This window comes from Pelophylax lessonae (assembly GCF_965119305.1).
Source record: "Pelophylax lessonae genome assembly, chromosome: 1".
Lineage (NCBI taxonomy): Eukaryota > Metazoa > Chordata > Amphibia > Anura > Ranidae > Pelophylax > Pelophylax lessonae.
Genome location: NC_138768.1, coordinates 33,934,006 through 33,949,188, shown reverse-complemented (window position 1 = coordinate 33,949,188; position 15,183 = coordinate 33,934,006). Strand labels below are relative to the sequence as shown.

Sequence of the window (15,183 nt, the reverse complement as noted above, 5' to 3'; positions counted from 1 at the left end):
CCATCAGGGTCCCCCTTTATATCAGTGTCCCCATCAGAGTCCCTCCTTACATCTGTGTCCCCCGTCCCAACTGTCCCTTAAGTTAGCGAGACAGAAATAACCCATAACTCTGTCCGGTACCTGCTTCTGGACCATCGAAATGATGACCATGGAAGAGATGGGAATCTGTGTAAAAAGAGAGACATCCTATTAATAATGACATTTTATTTTCATCCAAGTAATACAGAATCACAAACAATGAATGGATTGGGGAAATTGTCCTGTAGGGAATGGATGTTCACTGCCGACTTTCTCCACCAGGTGGCCCAATACCTGATAAACAGGTCCCTTCCAAGTCTACTTTTTGTTTGCAGGGACCACAGTGCACCCCATAGTGGTCACACTCCCTTTCAGAGCTCAAGTACCCCAAGTAGAGGTCACTGGGTGGATGGGCCCGAGGACAAACACGTCTTATACTGAACGGCATCATCAGGACATAAAAATCCCGTCCTGTACCCCATAGGGCTGTATGACACATGGTGGACCCTTTCGATACCAGTACCATTTTTTGTGCCTTTTACACACCTTAAAGAAACATTTTAGACCTGAAGATTAGCTAAAACCTCAAACAGGATACATTTTTCTGAAAGCAGCAACCTGGAAGAATTAAACAGTGGTGTGTCCAGCTCACAGGATATTCACACAACGGCTTATTCACTGCAACTGGGCCAATCCTGGTTAATTTATTCATAAATGATCTAGAGGAGGGGATATCTAGTACAATCTCAGTATTTGCAGATGATACTAAACTAAGCATGCCAATATCTTCTATGCAGGATGTGGAAACCTTACAAGCGGACCTGAACAAAATAATGGGGTGGGCAACTACATGGCAGATGAGGTTTAATGTTGAAAAATGTAAAGTAATGCACTTGGGTGCCAGAAACCAGAAAGCAAGCTACTCACTAGGGGGGGACCTCTGGGTGAGTCTAGGATGGGAAAGGACCTGGGGGTACTGGTAGACAACAGGCTTGGCAGTGGCATGCAATGCCAAGCCGCTGCAAGCAAAGCCAACAGAATACTGGGATGTATAAAAAAGGGGATTCACTCCAGAAATAAAGAGATTATTCTCCCTCTCTACAAGACTCTGGTCCGGCCACATCTGGAGTATGCTGTCCAGTTCTGGGCACCGGTCCTCAGGAAGGATGTGCTGGAACTGGAGAAAGTCCAGAGAAGGGCAACAAAAATAATTAGGGGAATGGAGGACATCAGCTATGAGGAAAGGCTACAAGCACTGAACCTATTCTCTCTGGAGAAGAGACGATTAAGGGGGGATATGATATCAATGTACAAATACTGTACTGGCGACCCTAGCATAAGGAACAAACTATTCAGAGAAAGGGAATACAATAAGACACGTGGCCACTCACTAAAACTAGAGGAAAGGCGGTTTAACCTTAAACTACGTAAGGGGTTCTTTACTGTCAGAGCAGTAAGGATGTGGAATTTTCTTCCACAAGCAGTGGTATCAGCAGGGAGCTTCGATAGTTTCAAAAATGATTACATGGGCACCTTAGAGACCACAACATACAGGGGTATACAATGTACGGTTAACAGCAAACACACACATCATAGGTTATACTGGATGGACTGACGTCTTTTTTCAACCTCACAAACTATGTAACCGTTCAGTAAGAAATACACTAAAGCTGTGCATCTACATTCAATATATCACCCCAATTTTCTTTGGTAAAATATAAAGATGAGCTTTCGGCGAGTAAAAAGATACCAAACATGTCAAGTCATAAAATTGCACACACCAGTGAAACAGCGACAAACTTGAATACACAAAATTTTCCATATTTAATGCTTTAAAAGCCCCTACAGGTCATCCCTTTGGAGTTTACTGTATATAATGGACCCCAACCCCCCCCCCCCTTTTTTTTAGTTTTTTATTTATTTGAGAGAATTGTGGAATAATTGATGTATGAATAGAATGATTGCTCTCACTCTGCTCTGTGAGGTGATATGTAACATGTGTAGCACAACTGACATTTTCATGCACACTGTAGGTGCCCCTGATGCGTGCGTTTAGGTACGTGTGTGCATGTACACAGGGTTTCAAAGATTTTTGGCTTTTTTTTTTTTTTAGTGCTTGGGTGTAACTTTTGTATACTTTTTATTTTCACTTATCTGCATTGCTATCACATAGGGAACCAATAGCCCCCTATGAGATGCAACGTTTACTGTGACAGGTTCTCTTCAATGAGACATCAGGGATCTATTAGACACTGCAAAAGGTTAAAATCCAATCTTCTTTATTGAAAACAATAGTGGGGTAAAGATCAAGGAACAAGACAGTATAGGCCTGCATAGGCTGAAATACATCTTCTTCCAGTATTTTTACCCCACCATTGTTTACAATAAAGAAGACTTTATTTAAACCTTTCAAGTTGCCGGCTCTTTTGACTGTGGTATACCTAAGGCTGCATTCACATGTCAGCGTATTGATCGCGGGCAGAATCACCGCGATTCCGCCCACGGTCCGGAAATCATTGCAAATCGCGGGACGCATGTGCGTTGCCCTTGATTTGCAATAGCACCCCAAACGCTGTTCGATGTTGCCGCGATTTCCGCCTGCCGAATCGCGGTACCATCGCGCAAAAGAAATCGCGGGACGCATTACGCTCCAAAGAAGCTCTTGTACTTCTTTGGAGCGTAATGCGTCCCGCTATTTTTTTTGCGCGATGTTACCGCGATTTGGCAGGCGGAAATCGCGGCAACATCGAACAGCATTTGGGGTGCTATTGCAAATCATGGGCAACGCACATGCGTCCCGCGATTTGCAATGATTTCCGGATCGCGGGCGGAATCGCGGTGATTCTGCCCGCGATCAATACGCTGACATGTGAATGCAGCCTTAGGCTTGCAGAGGCTTTGAGCAGGGCACCAGTAAAGTATCTAACCTCGCTTAAAACAGGATTACAGGGTAATAGTGCTGTCAGTCTTTGTTACTGATAAGGAGTCAATTAGACCCCTGATGTCTCCCCTTTCCTTCATTGAAGCTGATGTAGTGCAGATCACGCTCCATTAGCCTCTTTTTCTGGCCACATCAAGGACCCCACAATTTCTCAAAATGTACAGCATTTCCTCTGGAAGGTATATAGGCTTTTTCTAGTTTAATGGTAGAGTTAATTTGAGAAACCCTGACCCTCATCAAGGCTGGGTGGGGGATTTCCAGTATTATACTACGAGATTGGGGCTTGAAGTCAGACTCACTTTAGGGCAAGAGGAGAAATGTTGGTATCCATTGTTATTGGTATCAGAAGACCAAAAAGAGTGTGTAAGGTTTGCCTAATGTCTAACCAGTATTTACCAAGTTTTGGATATTGCCACAGAAGGACCTCTTGAACTGAACTTTACCTGGCTGTGGGTCATGATGAAAATGACCACCACAATACTGTCACATCAAAGCCCAAACCCTGAATGTTGAGCATTTAGTGGGAATTCCCTTTGTCTCTGGAGCAAAATAAATACAATCTTAATCGATAGAAGTGGTTTAGGAGCAAGAAGGACTGTATTATATAGAGCCCACCAGAGATTGAGGGTCTGCATTGTATAGTACCCACCAAAGACTGGAGTCTACGTTTAAGAATGCTACAAGAGACTGGGGTGAGTACTGTACTGTCTACACCAGAGACAGGGGCCTACATTGTATAGTGCCCACCAAAGACTGGGGTCTGCATTCTATAGCACCCACCAAAGACTGCGGTCTGCATTGTACAGCACCCACAAAAGACTGGGGTTGCATTAAATAGTATTCACCAAAGACTGGCGTCTGAATTGTATAGTACCCAGCAAAGACTGGAGTCTACTGTATATAGTACCAACCTAAGTCTATGGTCTGTATTGTATAGTACCCACTAAAGACTAGGGTCTGCATTGTATAGTACCCAGCAAAGACTGGGGTCTGCATTGTATAGTACCCACCAAAGACTAAGGTCTGCACTGTATAGTACCCAGCAAAGACTGGGGTCTGCATTTTATAGTAGCCACCAAAGACTGAGGTCTGCATTGTATAGTATCCACCAAAGACTGGGGTCTGTATTGTATAGTACCCACTAAAGACTAGGGTCTGCATTGTATAGTACCAACCTTTATTGTATAGCATCCACCAAAGACTGGAGCCTGTATTGTATAGTACCCACCAAAGACTGGAGCCTGTATTGTATAGTACCCACCAAGGACTGGAGCCTGTATTGTATAGTACCCACCAAAGACTGGAGCCTGTATTGTATAGTACCCATCAAAGACTGGAGCCTGTATTGTATAGTACCCACCAAAAACTGGAGCCTGTATTGTATAGTACCTACCAAAATCTGGAGCCTGTATTGTATAGTACCCACCAAAAACTGGAGCCTGTATTGTATAGTACCCACTAAAGACTGGATCCTGTATTGTATAGTATCCAGCAAAGACTGCAGCCTGTATTGTATAGTACCCACCAAAGACTAGAGCCTGTATTGTATAGTATCCACCAAAGACTGGAGCCTTTATTGTATAGTATCCACCAAAGACTGGAGCCTATATTGTATAGTACCCACCAAAAACTGGAGCCTGTATTGTATAGTACCCACTAAAGACTGGATCCTGTATTGTATAGTATCCAGCAAAGACTGGAGCCTGTATTGTATAGTACCCACCAAAGACTGGATCCTGTATTGTATAGTATCCACCAAAGACTGGAGCCTTTATTGTATAGTACCCACCAAAAACTGGAGCCTGTATTGTATAGTACCCACTAAAGACTGGATCCTGTATTGTATAGTATCCAGCAAAAACTGGAGCCTGTATTGTATAGTACCCACCAAAATCTGGAGCCTGTATTGTATAGTACCCACCAAAAACTGGAGCCTGTATTGTATAGTACCCACTAAAGACTGGATCCTGTATTGTATAGTATCCAGCAAAGACTGCAGCCTGTATTGTATAGTACCCACCAAAGACTAGAGCCTGTATTGTATAGTATCCACCAAAGACTGGAGCCTTTATTGTATAGTACTCACCAAAGACTGGAGCCTATATTGTATAGTACCCACCAAAAACTGGAGCCTGTATTGTATAGTACCCACCAAAAACTGGAGCCTGTATTGTATAGTACCCACCAAAAACTGGAGCCTGTATTGTATAGTACCCACCAAACACTGGAGCCTATATTGTATAGTACCCACCAAAAACTGGAGCCTGTATTGTATAGTACCCACCAAAAACTGGAGCCTGTATTGTATAGTACCCACCAAAATCTGGAGCCTGTATTGTATAGTACCCACCAAAAACTGGAGCCTGTATTGTATAGTACCCACCATAATCTGGAGCCTGTATTGTATAGTATCCACCAAAGACTGGATCCTGTATTGTATAGTACTCACCAAAGACTGGAGCCTGTATTGTATAGTACTCACCAAAGACTGGAGCCTGTATTGTATAGTACCCACCATAATCTGGAGCCTGTATTGTATAGTACCCACCAAAGACTGGAGCCTGTATTGTATAGTACCACCAAAGACTGGAGCCTGTATTGCATAGTACCCACCAGAATCTGGAGCCTGTATTGTATAGTACCCACCATAATCTGGAGCCTGTATTGTATAGTACCCACCAAAGACTGGAGCCTGTATTGTATAGTACCACCAAAGACTGGATCCTGTATTGTATAGTACTCACCAAAGACTGGAGCCTGTATTGTATAGTACCCACCAAAGACTGGAGCCTGTATTGTATAGTACCCACCAAGGACTGGAGCCTGTATTGTATAGTACCCACCAAAGACTGGAGCCTGTATTGTATAGTACCCACCAAAAACTGGAGCCTGTATTGTATAGTACCTACCAAAATCTGGAGCCTGTATTGTATAGTACCCACCAAAAACTGGAGCCTGTATTGTATAGTACCCACTAAAGACTGGATCCTGTATTGTATAGTATCCAGCAAAGACTGCAGCCTGTATTGTATAGTACCCACCAAAGACTAGAGCCTGTATTGTATAGTATCCACCAAAGACTGGAGCCTTTATTGTATAGTATCCACCAAAGACTGGAGCCTATATTGTATAGTACCCACCAAAAACTGGAGCCTGTATTGTATAGTACCCACTAAAGACTGGATCCTGTATTGTATAGTATCCAGCAAAGACTGGAGCCTGTATTGTATAGTACCCACCAAAGACTGGATCCTGTATTGTATAGTATCCACCAAAGACTGGAGCCTTTATTGTATAGTACCCACCAAAAACTGGAGCCTGTATTGTATAGTACCCACTAAAGACTGGATCCTGTATTGTATAGTATCCAGCAAAAACTGGAGCCTGTATTGTATAGTACCCACCAAAATCTGGAGCCTGTATTGTATAGTACCCACCAAAAACTGGAGCCTGTATTGTATAGTACCCACTAAAGACTGGATCCTGTATTGTATAGTATCCAGCAAAGACTGCAGCCTGTATTGTATAGTACCCACCAAAGACTAGAGCCTGTATTGTATAGTATCCACCAAAGACTGGAGCCTTTATTGTATAGTACTCACCAAAGACTGGAGCCTATATTGTATAGTACCCACCAAAAACTGGAGCCTGTATTGTATAGTACCCACCAAAAACTGGAGCCTGTATTGTATAGTACCCACCAAAAACTGGAGCCTGTATTGTATAGTACCCACCAAACACTGGAGCCTATATTGTATAGTACCCACCAAAAACTGGAGCCTGTATTGTATAGTACCCACCAAAAACTGGAGCCTGTATTGTATAGTACCCACCAAAATCTGGAGCCTGTATTGTATAGTACCCACCAAAAACTGGAGCCTGTATTGTATAGTACCCACCATAATCTGGAGCCTGTATTGTATAGTATCCACCAAAGACTGGATCCTGTATTGTATAGTACTCACCAAAGACTGGAGCCTGTATTGTATAGTACTCACCAAAGACTGGAGCCTGTATTGTATAGTACCCACCATAATCTGGAGCCTGTATTGTATAGTACCCACCAAAGACTGGAGCCTGTATTGTATAGTACCACCAAAGACTGGAGCCTGTATTGCATAGTACCCACCAGAATCTGGAGCCTGTATTGTATAGTACCCACCATAATCTGGAGCCTGTATTGTATAGTACCCACCAAAGACTGGAGCCTGTATTGTATAGTACCACCAAAGACTGGATCCTGTATTGTATAGTACTCACCAAAGACTGGAGCCTGTATTGTATAGTACCCACCAAAGACTGGAGCCTGTATTGTATAGTACCCACCAAGGACTGGAGCCTGTATTGTATAGTACCCACCAAAGACTGGAGCCTGTATTGTATAGTACCCATCAAAGACTGGAGCCTGTATTGTATAGTACCCACCAAAAACTGGAGCCTGTATTGTATAGTACCTACCAAAATCTGGAGCCTGTATTGTATAGTACCCACCAAAAACTGGAGCCTGTATTGTATAGTACCCACTAAAGACTGGATCCTGTATTGTATAGTATCCAGCAAAGACTGCAGCCTGTATTGTATAGTACCCACCAAAGACTAGAGCCTGTATTGTATAGTATCCACCAAAGACTGGAGCCTTTATTGTATAGTATCCACCAAAGACTGGAGCCTATATTGTATAGTACCCACCAAAAACTGGAGCCTGTATTGTATAGTACCCACTAAAGACTGGATCCTGTATTGTATAGTATCCAGCAAAGACTGGAGCCTGTATTGTATAGTACCCACCAAAGACTGGATCCTGTATTGTATAGTATCCACCAAAGACTGGAGCCTTTATTGTATAGTACCCACCAAAAACTGGAGCCTGTATTGTATAGTACCCACTAAAGACTGGATCCTGTATTGTATAGTATCCAGCAAAAACTGGAGCCTGTATTGTATAGTACCCACCAAAATCTGGAGCCTGTATTGTATAGTACCCACCAAAAACTGGAGCCTGTATTGTATAGTACCCACTAAAGACTGGATCCTGTATTGTATAGTATCCAGCAAAGACTGCAGCCTGTATTGTATAGTACCCACCAAAGACTAGAGCCTGTATTGTATAGTATCCACCAAAGACTGGAGCCTTTATTGTATAGGACTCACCAAAGACTGGAGCCTATATTGTATAGTACCCACCAAAAACTGGAGCCTGTATTGTATAGTACCCACCAAAAACTGGAGCCTGTATTGTATAGTACCCACCAAAAACTGGAGCCTGTATTGTATAGTACCCACCAAACACTGGAGCCTATATTGTATAGTACCCACCAAAAACTGGAGCCTGTATTGTATAGTACCCACCAAAAACTGGAGCCTGTATTGTATAGTACCCACCAAAATCTGGAGCCTGTATTGTATAGTACCCACCAAAAACTGGAGCCTGTATTGTATAGTACCCACCATAATCTGGAGCCTGTATTGTATAGTATCCACCAAAGACTGGATCCTGTATTGTATAGTACTCACCAAAGACTGGAGCCTGTATTGTATAGTACTCACCAAAGACTGGAGCCTGTATTGTATAGTACCCACCATAATCTGGAGCCTGTATTGTATAGTACCCACCAAAGACTGGAGCCTGTATTGTATAGTACCACCAAAGACTGGAGCCTGTATTGCATAGTACCCACCAGAATCTGGAGCCTGTATTGTATAGTACCCACCATAATCTGGAGCCTGTATTGTATAGTACCCACCAAAGACTGGAGCCTGTATTGTATAGTACCACCAAAGACTGGATCCTGTATTGTATAGTACTCACCAAAGACTGGAGCCTGTATTGTATAGTACTCACCAAAGACTGAAGTCAACATTGTAGCACCCAGCAGAGACTAATGTCTCAATTGCTCAGTACCCACCAGAGACTGTGGTGTGGATTACATTGTACCCACCAGGGATTGGGTGCTGCATTGTATAGTACCCACTAGAGACTGCTTACATAGTTCCTTCAAGTTAAAATGGCACTTACTATTCATGCCGGCCACGTGATGGAAATGTGACATTGGGTGCAGAGAATATTCATATTGAATGGGGGGGTGCTCTGCATACTCTGAACACATCATGTCTGCTGAAAAGAAAAGGATACATCATGAGAGATGATGGACAGATGACGAGGTATTATTATACAGACCCCTGCCCCCTCAAAGAGTGAAAATGATATAACACTAAGTTATGCCGTCAACAAAGTGTACCAGTCATGTTACCATGGGGAAGGATAGAGAACATACTGTACATCCTGCCCTTGTTTTTTAAACATTTTTCGATTAGTAAATTTTGAACTTCTAAACCTTCCACTTTGTATATACACATTACCATGGTATTGCTAGCAGGTTATGTTTTGCGAGAGTTAGGTGCCATCGCCATCAATGTGTTGAGGGGATGAAGGAATGAGCATGAAATTTACATGACAAATTACCTCTAGGATCCTGTCATGCCTCCAATCCCTCACCCCCATTAACACCAATTTACTTCAATCCCCATTACATGATAGGAATTGTTGCAACTTTTAGCGGTGACACATGGTGAATTGAGGTGACATGTCCACCTCCATGACACCTCCTCCTGGAGCCCGGCTGGTGCTACATTTAATAAATAGGGGAGACAATGTCACGGATTTTTCTTCAGGAATATCTGTGAAATGGCAGAGTTGTATTAGGACCTTTCTTATATATCCATGTCATGCCACCGATACCGGTTGTCACGTACCTTGCAGCAGAGCCTGACGTGCAGAGGGAGACCTCTCGTACAGCCCTGGCTCAGGCACCACTGGAGTTGCAACAGTGGATGCAAGAGCGTAGTGAGGTAAGAGTGCCTGCGCTGGTCTTCTATTGGCAGTTGAGAAGAGTAGCTGATAAGTCACTGAACACGGCTGGATTGCTGAGCAGCAGGAAGAAGCAGGTACAGAGGTGCGGATGCACAGCGGATGCAGGACAGCGTCTCCAGGCACTGGAAGGAGCTGGATGGGCAAAGACTGGAGCAGGGTCAGACAAGCTGGTTTCAGACACAGGTAATCAAATACAGTTCAAGAAGGAGGGAAAGAATAGTCGGTGTACAGGCAGGGGTTGGCAGCAGGATATCAGGCAGGAAGCAGGTATAGCAGAGTCAAGGCAAGCCGGGGTCAGGACTGGAGATAGCAACGAAGTCAGACAAGCCAGGTCAATACAGGAATCAATACAAACATAGGGACAGAACTCAAGGTTAAGCTGCAGATCAGACAGCAAAGACAGAGTGCTGCTGAGGTGTTTAAAGCGGTACTATACCGCTTTTTTTGACTTTTAACTACAGGTAAGCCTATAATAAGGCTTACCTGTAGGTACAATTAATATCTCCTAAACCTGCACGGTTTAGGAGATATTTGCACTGCATGCAACCGCTGACGCGTGCGGCGCATGCGCTCTGAAGGTCCGGCGGACCTTCAGAGTTCCTTGCTGAGAATTGCCGGGAAATGACGGGAGTGACGTCATCGCGGCTCCGGCCAATCACAGCGCCGGAGCCGCCGAACCCGGAAGAGACGCCGAGGGATCATGTCCGCTCCCACAGCGGTGTCCGGGGGTCCGTGTCGCGGCTTCGTTCTAAGGTAAGTGTTTCATAATGAGCTAGTATGCAATGCATACTAGCTCATTATGCCTTTGTCTTGCAGGGTTTTTTTTTCCTTTGAGTATACTACCGCTTTAAATAAGGCAGCCTGTTGCCAATTACTGAAATTAGTATGCAAGTTAACCCTTAGGTGGCAGACCCATGACACCGGTACTTGAATTTTACTTATTACCCCAGAGTTTAGCTTTAATAAAGGTGGGAATGCATTACATGGGGGCTCTGGGTATTTGAAATCTATATGATGGTATTGATTTACAAGGGTGGGGATAGGGTGTTTGTCATTGTTTACCCAGGGGAGCTCTATCGCTTCTATCACTTTTATTCCATACAGCAATCATGGTGGACACCCAGAACCTCCAGTATGATTCAAATCTGGGAAGCAGGTGCAGCTATTCAATGTTTTTATAAGATATTAAATGCAGTTCCATTCTTCTGTATCACAGTGGTAAGGATCAGTTCCCTGCATCAAAAACTGTGCAACTACATACCTGGAATCAGGTCATCTCTATATATTGGAGGACCCTCCACATGTCTCTTGGTGTCCTTGTTGATGGCCACATAGGCCGTGAGAGAGGAGATAACACCAGACTGTAGACTGGTCTCCAAGATCTTCTTCTTAACCTCCTCCGAGTTCGACTCTGATCCATGTTCCAACTCAGAGATCAGAGCTTTGGCGGCCAGTCTGTGGATGGTGGGCCTGAAAGAGGTTAGACAGTGCATGAGGAGACCAGAACCGTGCCAGTCTGTGGATGGTGGGCCTGAAAGAGGTTAGACAGTGCATGAGGAGACCAGAACCGTGCCAGTCTGTGGATGGTGGGCCTGAAAGAGGTTAGACAGTGCATGAGGAGACCAGAACCGTGCCAGTCTGTGGATGGTGGGCCTGAAAGAGGTTAGACAGTGCATGAGGAGACCAGAACCGTACCATTCTGTGGATGGTGGGCCTGAAAGAGGTTAGACAGTGCATGAGGAGACCAGAACCGTGCCAGTCTGTAGATGGTGGGCCTGAAAGAGGTTAGACAGTGCATGAGGAGACCAGAACCGTGCCAGTCTGTGGATGGTGGGCCTGAAAGAGGTTAGACAGTGCATGAGGAGACCAGAACCGTGCCAGTCTGTGGATGGTGGGCCTGAAAGAGGTTAGACAGTGCATGAGGAGACCAGAACCGTGCCAGTCTGTGGATGGTGGATGACAGAAGATAGACAGAGCATGAGGAGATCAGAGCTATTCCAGTCTATGAATAGTGGGCCTGAAAGAGGATAGACAGTGCATGATGGTAGTAAAGTAAATCTCCCAAAAAAAGCCAAAGAAGGCTGGTATTCAGTGGGGCTGATCTACTAAAACTGAAGTGTGCAAAATCTGGTGTAGCTCTGCAAAGAAACCAATCAGCTTCCAGGTTTTATTGTCAAAGCTTAATTCAGCAAGCTGAAGCTAGAAGCTGATTGGCCACCATGCACAGCTGCACCAGATTCTCCAGTTTCCAGTTTTAGGCTGAGTTCACACTGATGTGAGTGTGGGTTTGTGCCTGGGATCTGGTGCGTCCCTGTTTTCTGTTTCAGGTGTAAATCAGGTCCGAATTTTTGCCTGTATTCGGACCTGAAATTGAGCCAAAGATAAGCAGGACCCTTTTCTCCAGTGCGCTCCACAGCCACGCCGGAGCTGTGTGATCCGGCTCCATTGAGAGGCAGTCACACTCTCCTGTCATGAGAATTGGATGCGGGGAAACTCCCATCCAATTTGCATCAGTGTAAACCCGGCGTTAGTAAATCTTTGTGTCCTAAATACTGTACAGCCACCTGAAGTATCAGTCAGTCTCTGTACTCTGTTTGCCTGTGTCATGGATCCAGTTGTGTATTTTGGTTTTGTGCTGCCCTAGGCAAGACTAAAATTGGGCGCCCCTCCCCCTCCTATGTCAATTTGCCCCTCTCCTTTTTTAATGGATGTGGCTCCCTCCGAAATTGAAGGACTACAAGTCCCAGCATGAACCCCTGAGATCTCATGAGGGGGGGGGGGGGAGAGAGGGGGTGGGTGAGGGGGGATGAGAGAGCGAGAGCGGGATGACAGAGAGAGAGAGCGAGGAGGGGTGAGAGAGAGAGAGAGGGGTGAGAGAGAGGGGAGTGAGAGAGAGGGGGGGGGGGTGAGAGAGAGAGAGGGGTGAGAGAGAGAGAGAGGGGGGTGAGAGAGAGAGAGGGGATGAGAGAGAGAGAGAGAGAGAGAGAGGGGGATGAGAGAGAGGGGGGAATGAGAGAGGCAACTCTAGCAACCAGTGGCCAATAGAGTCTCAGGTGGAGGGGGGGGGGCCGCATTTTTGCCGCCTCTCTTCAAAGTGCCACCCTAGGCCTGGGCCTTGTTGGCCTAGGCCAAAATACAGCACTGCCTGGATCCTTAGGAGAACTTTCTGCAAATACAAGGGATGCCACAGCCCTCTGGCTGGGTCTTACTCCTCCAGGAACAATAGACCTCTGCTCTGGGTTCCTGCCTATTTATACCCCTCTCAGCCCCCTGCTGGTCATTCACATTCCTGACCAGGCATGGGTTGGAAAGGTATTACTACACAGAGCCAGAGAAAACCTTACCAAACAATTACTGCTCTCCCAGATTACAGGGAGACCAAAAACTAAATTTAAACAACAATAGCCTAATGGGGCACTACAGTTAAAACATCATTGTTAGTCTTGTGTAGCCAAAGAAAAATAACATTGTGATTTGTGTGGTCCCACTATGTTTCACTCTTCTGTTAAATATGGCGGGACATGATGTATTCACCAGCGGTGGCCGCTCCATAAGGGGCAGGAGAAGTGTTGAGAAGAATCTGCCACCGGAGGGAAGAGTTCTGACCCTTACCCCCAAAAGATGGACTACTTGTGCAAGAGTGGTCAATAAAGCTTAGGCATATCTCACTCCAACTTTCCACTGTTATGGCATCAAGGATCTTCAATAAAACGGCATATACCACCATATATTCTCATGATAGATATATGTAAGAATAAGCAGAAAATAACCTAAATGCACAGTATTACTCATAAGTAATTATTTATTGGCAAGATCCAAAATACTCACAAACAGAAGCATAAAAAAAACGCATGTAAGTCCTCATTTGATAGCTGATGTTTCCATCCAACAGTATGGCTGACTAACCAGTGTGGCGACGTCACGTGACCAAGCTCTTCCAGACGTGTTTCATCATGAACAGACATCATCAGGGGCGTGGCAATGTTGCCACACTCCTGATGACGTCTACTTATGATGAAATGCATCGGGAGGAGCTAGGTCACGTCACGTGACCAAGCTCTTCCAGACGTGTTTCATCATGAGCAGACATCATCAGGGGTGTGGCAATGTTGCCACGCCCCTGATGACATCTACTTATGATGAAATGCTGGCGATGTCTTCATGCCCCTGATGATGTCTACTTATGACGAAACGCGTCCGAAAGAGCTAGGTCATGTGACATCGCCACACTGGCGACGTCACCACGCCCCTGATGACGTCTTCTTATGACGAAACGTGTCTGGAGGAGCTAAGTCAGATGACATCGCCACGCTGGTAATCATCCATACTGTTGGATGGAAACATCAGCTATCATATGAGGATTTACATTTACATGTTTATGCTTCTGTTTGTGAGTATTTTGGATCTTATCAATAAATAATTACTTATGAAAAATACTGCGCAATGAGGTTCTTTTCTGCTTATCCCTACATATATCTATCATGAGAGTCTACTGTATATATGGTGTTATATGCCGTTTTATTGAAGATCCTTGATGCCATAACAGTGGAGAGTTGGAGTGAGATATGCCTAAGGTTTATTGACCACTCTTGCACAAGTAGTCCATCTTTAGGGGTAAGGGTCAGTGTGAACTCTTTCCTCCGGTGGCGGATTCTTCTCAACACTTCTCCTGCATGCATTTTTGCACATTTTTTGGACTCTTTTTTTTTGGAATGCTGTTTTTCATTTGCATATTGGACTTTTTAGGAGGCCTTATGATTTGCATATTGGACTTTTTAGGAGGCCTTAGGATTTGCATATTGGACTTTTTAAGAGGCCTTAGGCGTTGCATTTGTGTGTTATTATTTTGATGTTCCTTGACCAGGGTTAAAGTGTCAGCAGCTTTTAACTATATTATTATTTATTTAGTTTGGGTGATTTCTTGGTTTTTAGTGTTTGGAGTACTAGTCGTGGAAAGTTGTAAGGAACTTTTATTTCCAATCCAAATAAACACAACTCTGGTGTGAACAAAATTGTGGCTGGCTGGTGGGTGAGTGTGTAGTCCAGCAAGCGAGCGGAGGGGGGGGGTTTGTTTTCCTGCCCCCCCCAAAAAAATGGAGCACCAGCCGGCCACTGGTATTCACCTCTCAGTTTTCTGCACGTTCAGTGGGAAATGAATATTATTCTTTACAATTTCATCTTGGAGCTCATACTGCAGGCAGACCTCACCTTCAGCTTCATCTTCCACCTAAAAGTAAAATGAAATAATCATAATGCACTAAATCCATAGGAACTAAGGAGCATATATGTACATAGGATGCCATTTAGTGTAGTGGGAAATAGAAGAATATTTTTTTTTTTGGGAAAGCCATCA

General features: G+C 44.5%; 1 protein-coding gene across 1 annotated transcript in view; it reads right to left on the bottom strand.

Moving 5' to 3' along the window:
• LOC309568140 (von Willebrand factor A domain-containing protein 5A-like) overlaps positions 1-15,183 on the bottom strand; it is a gene marked incomplete at its 5' end in the record, with an annotated part of 81,056 nt that overhangs the window by 14,493 nt on the left and 51,380 nt on the right. Inside the window, 4 exons of the mRNA XM_082273746.1 lie at positions 121-165; positions 8,976-9,074; positions 11,092-11,300; positions 14,954-15,057. Coding sequence (XP_082129872.1) covers positions 121-165; positions 8,976-9,074; positions 11,092-11,300; positions 14,954-15,057 — 457 coding nt within the window. The remainder of the gene's footprint in view (positions 1-120; positions 166-8,975; positions 9,075-11,091; positions 11,301-14,953; positions 15,058-15,183) is intronic.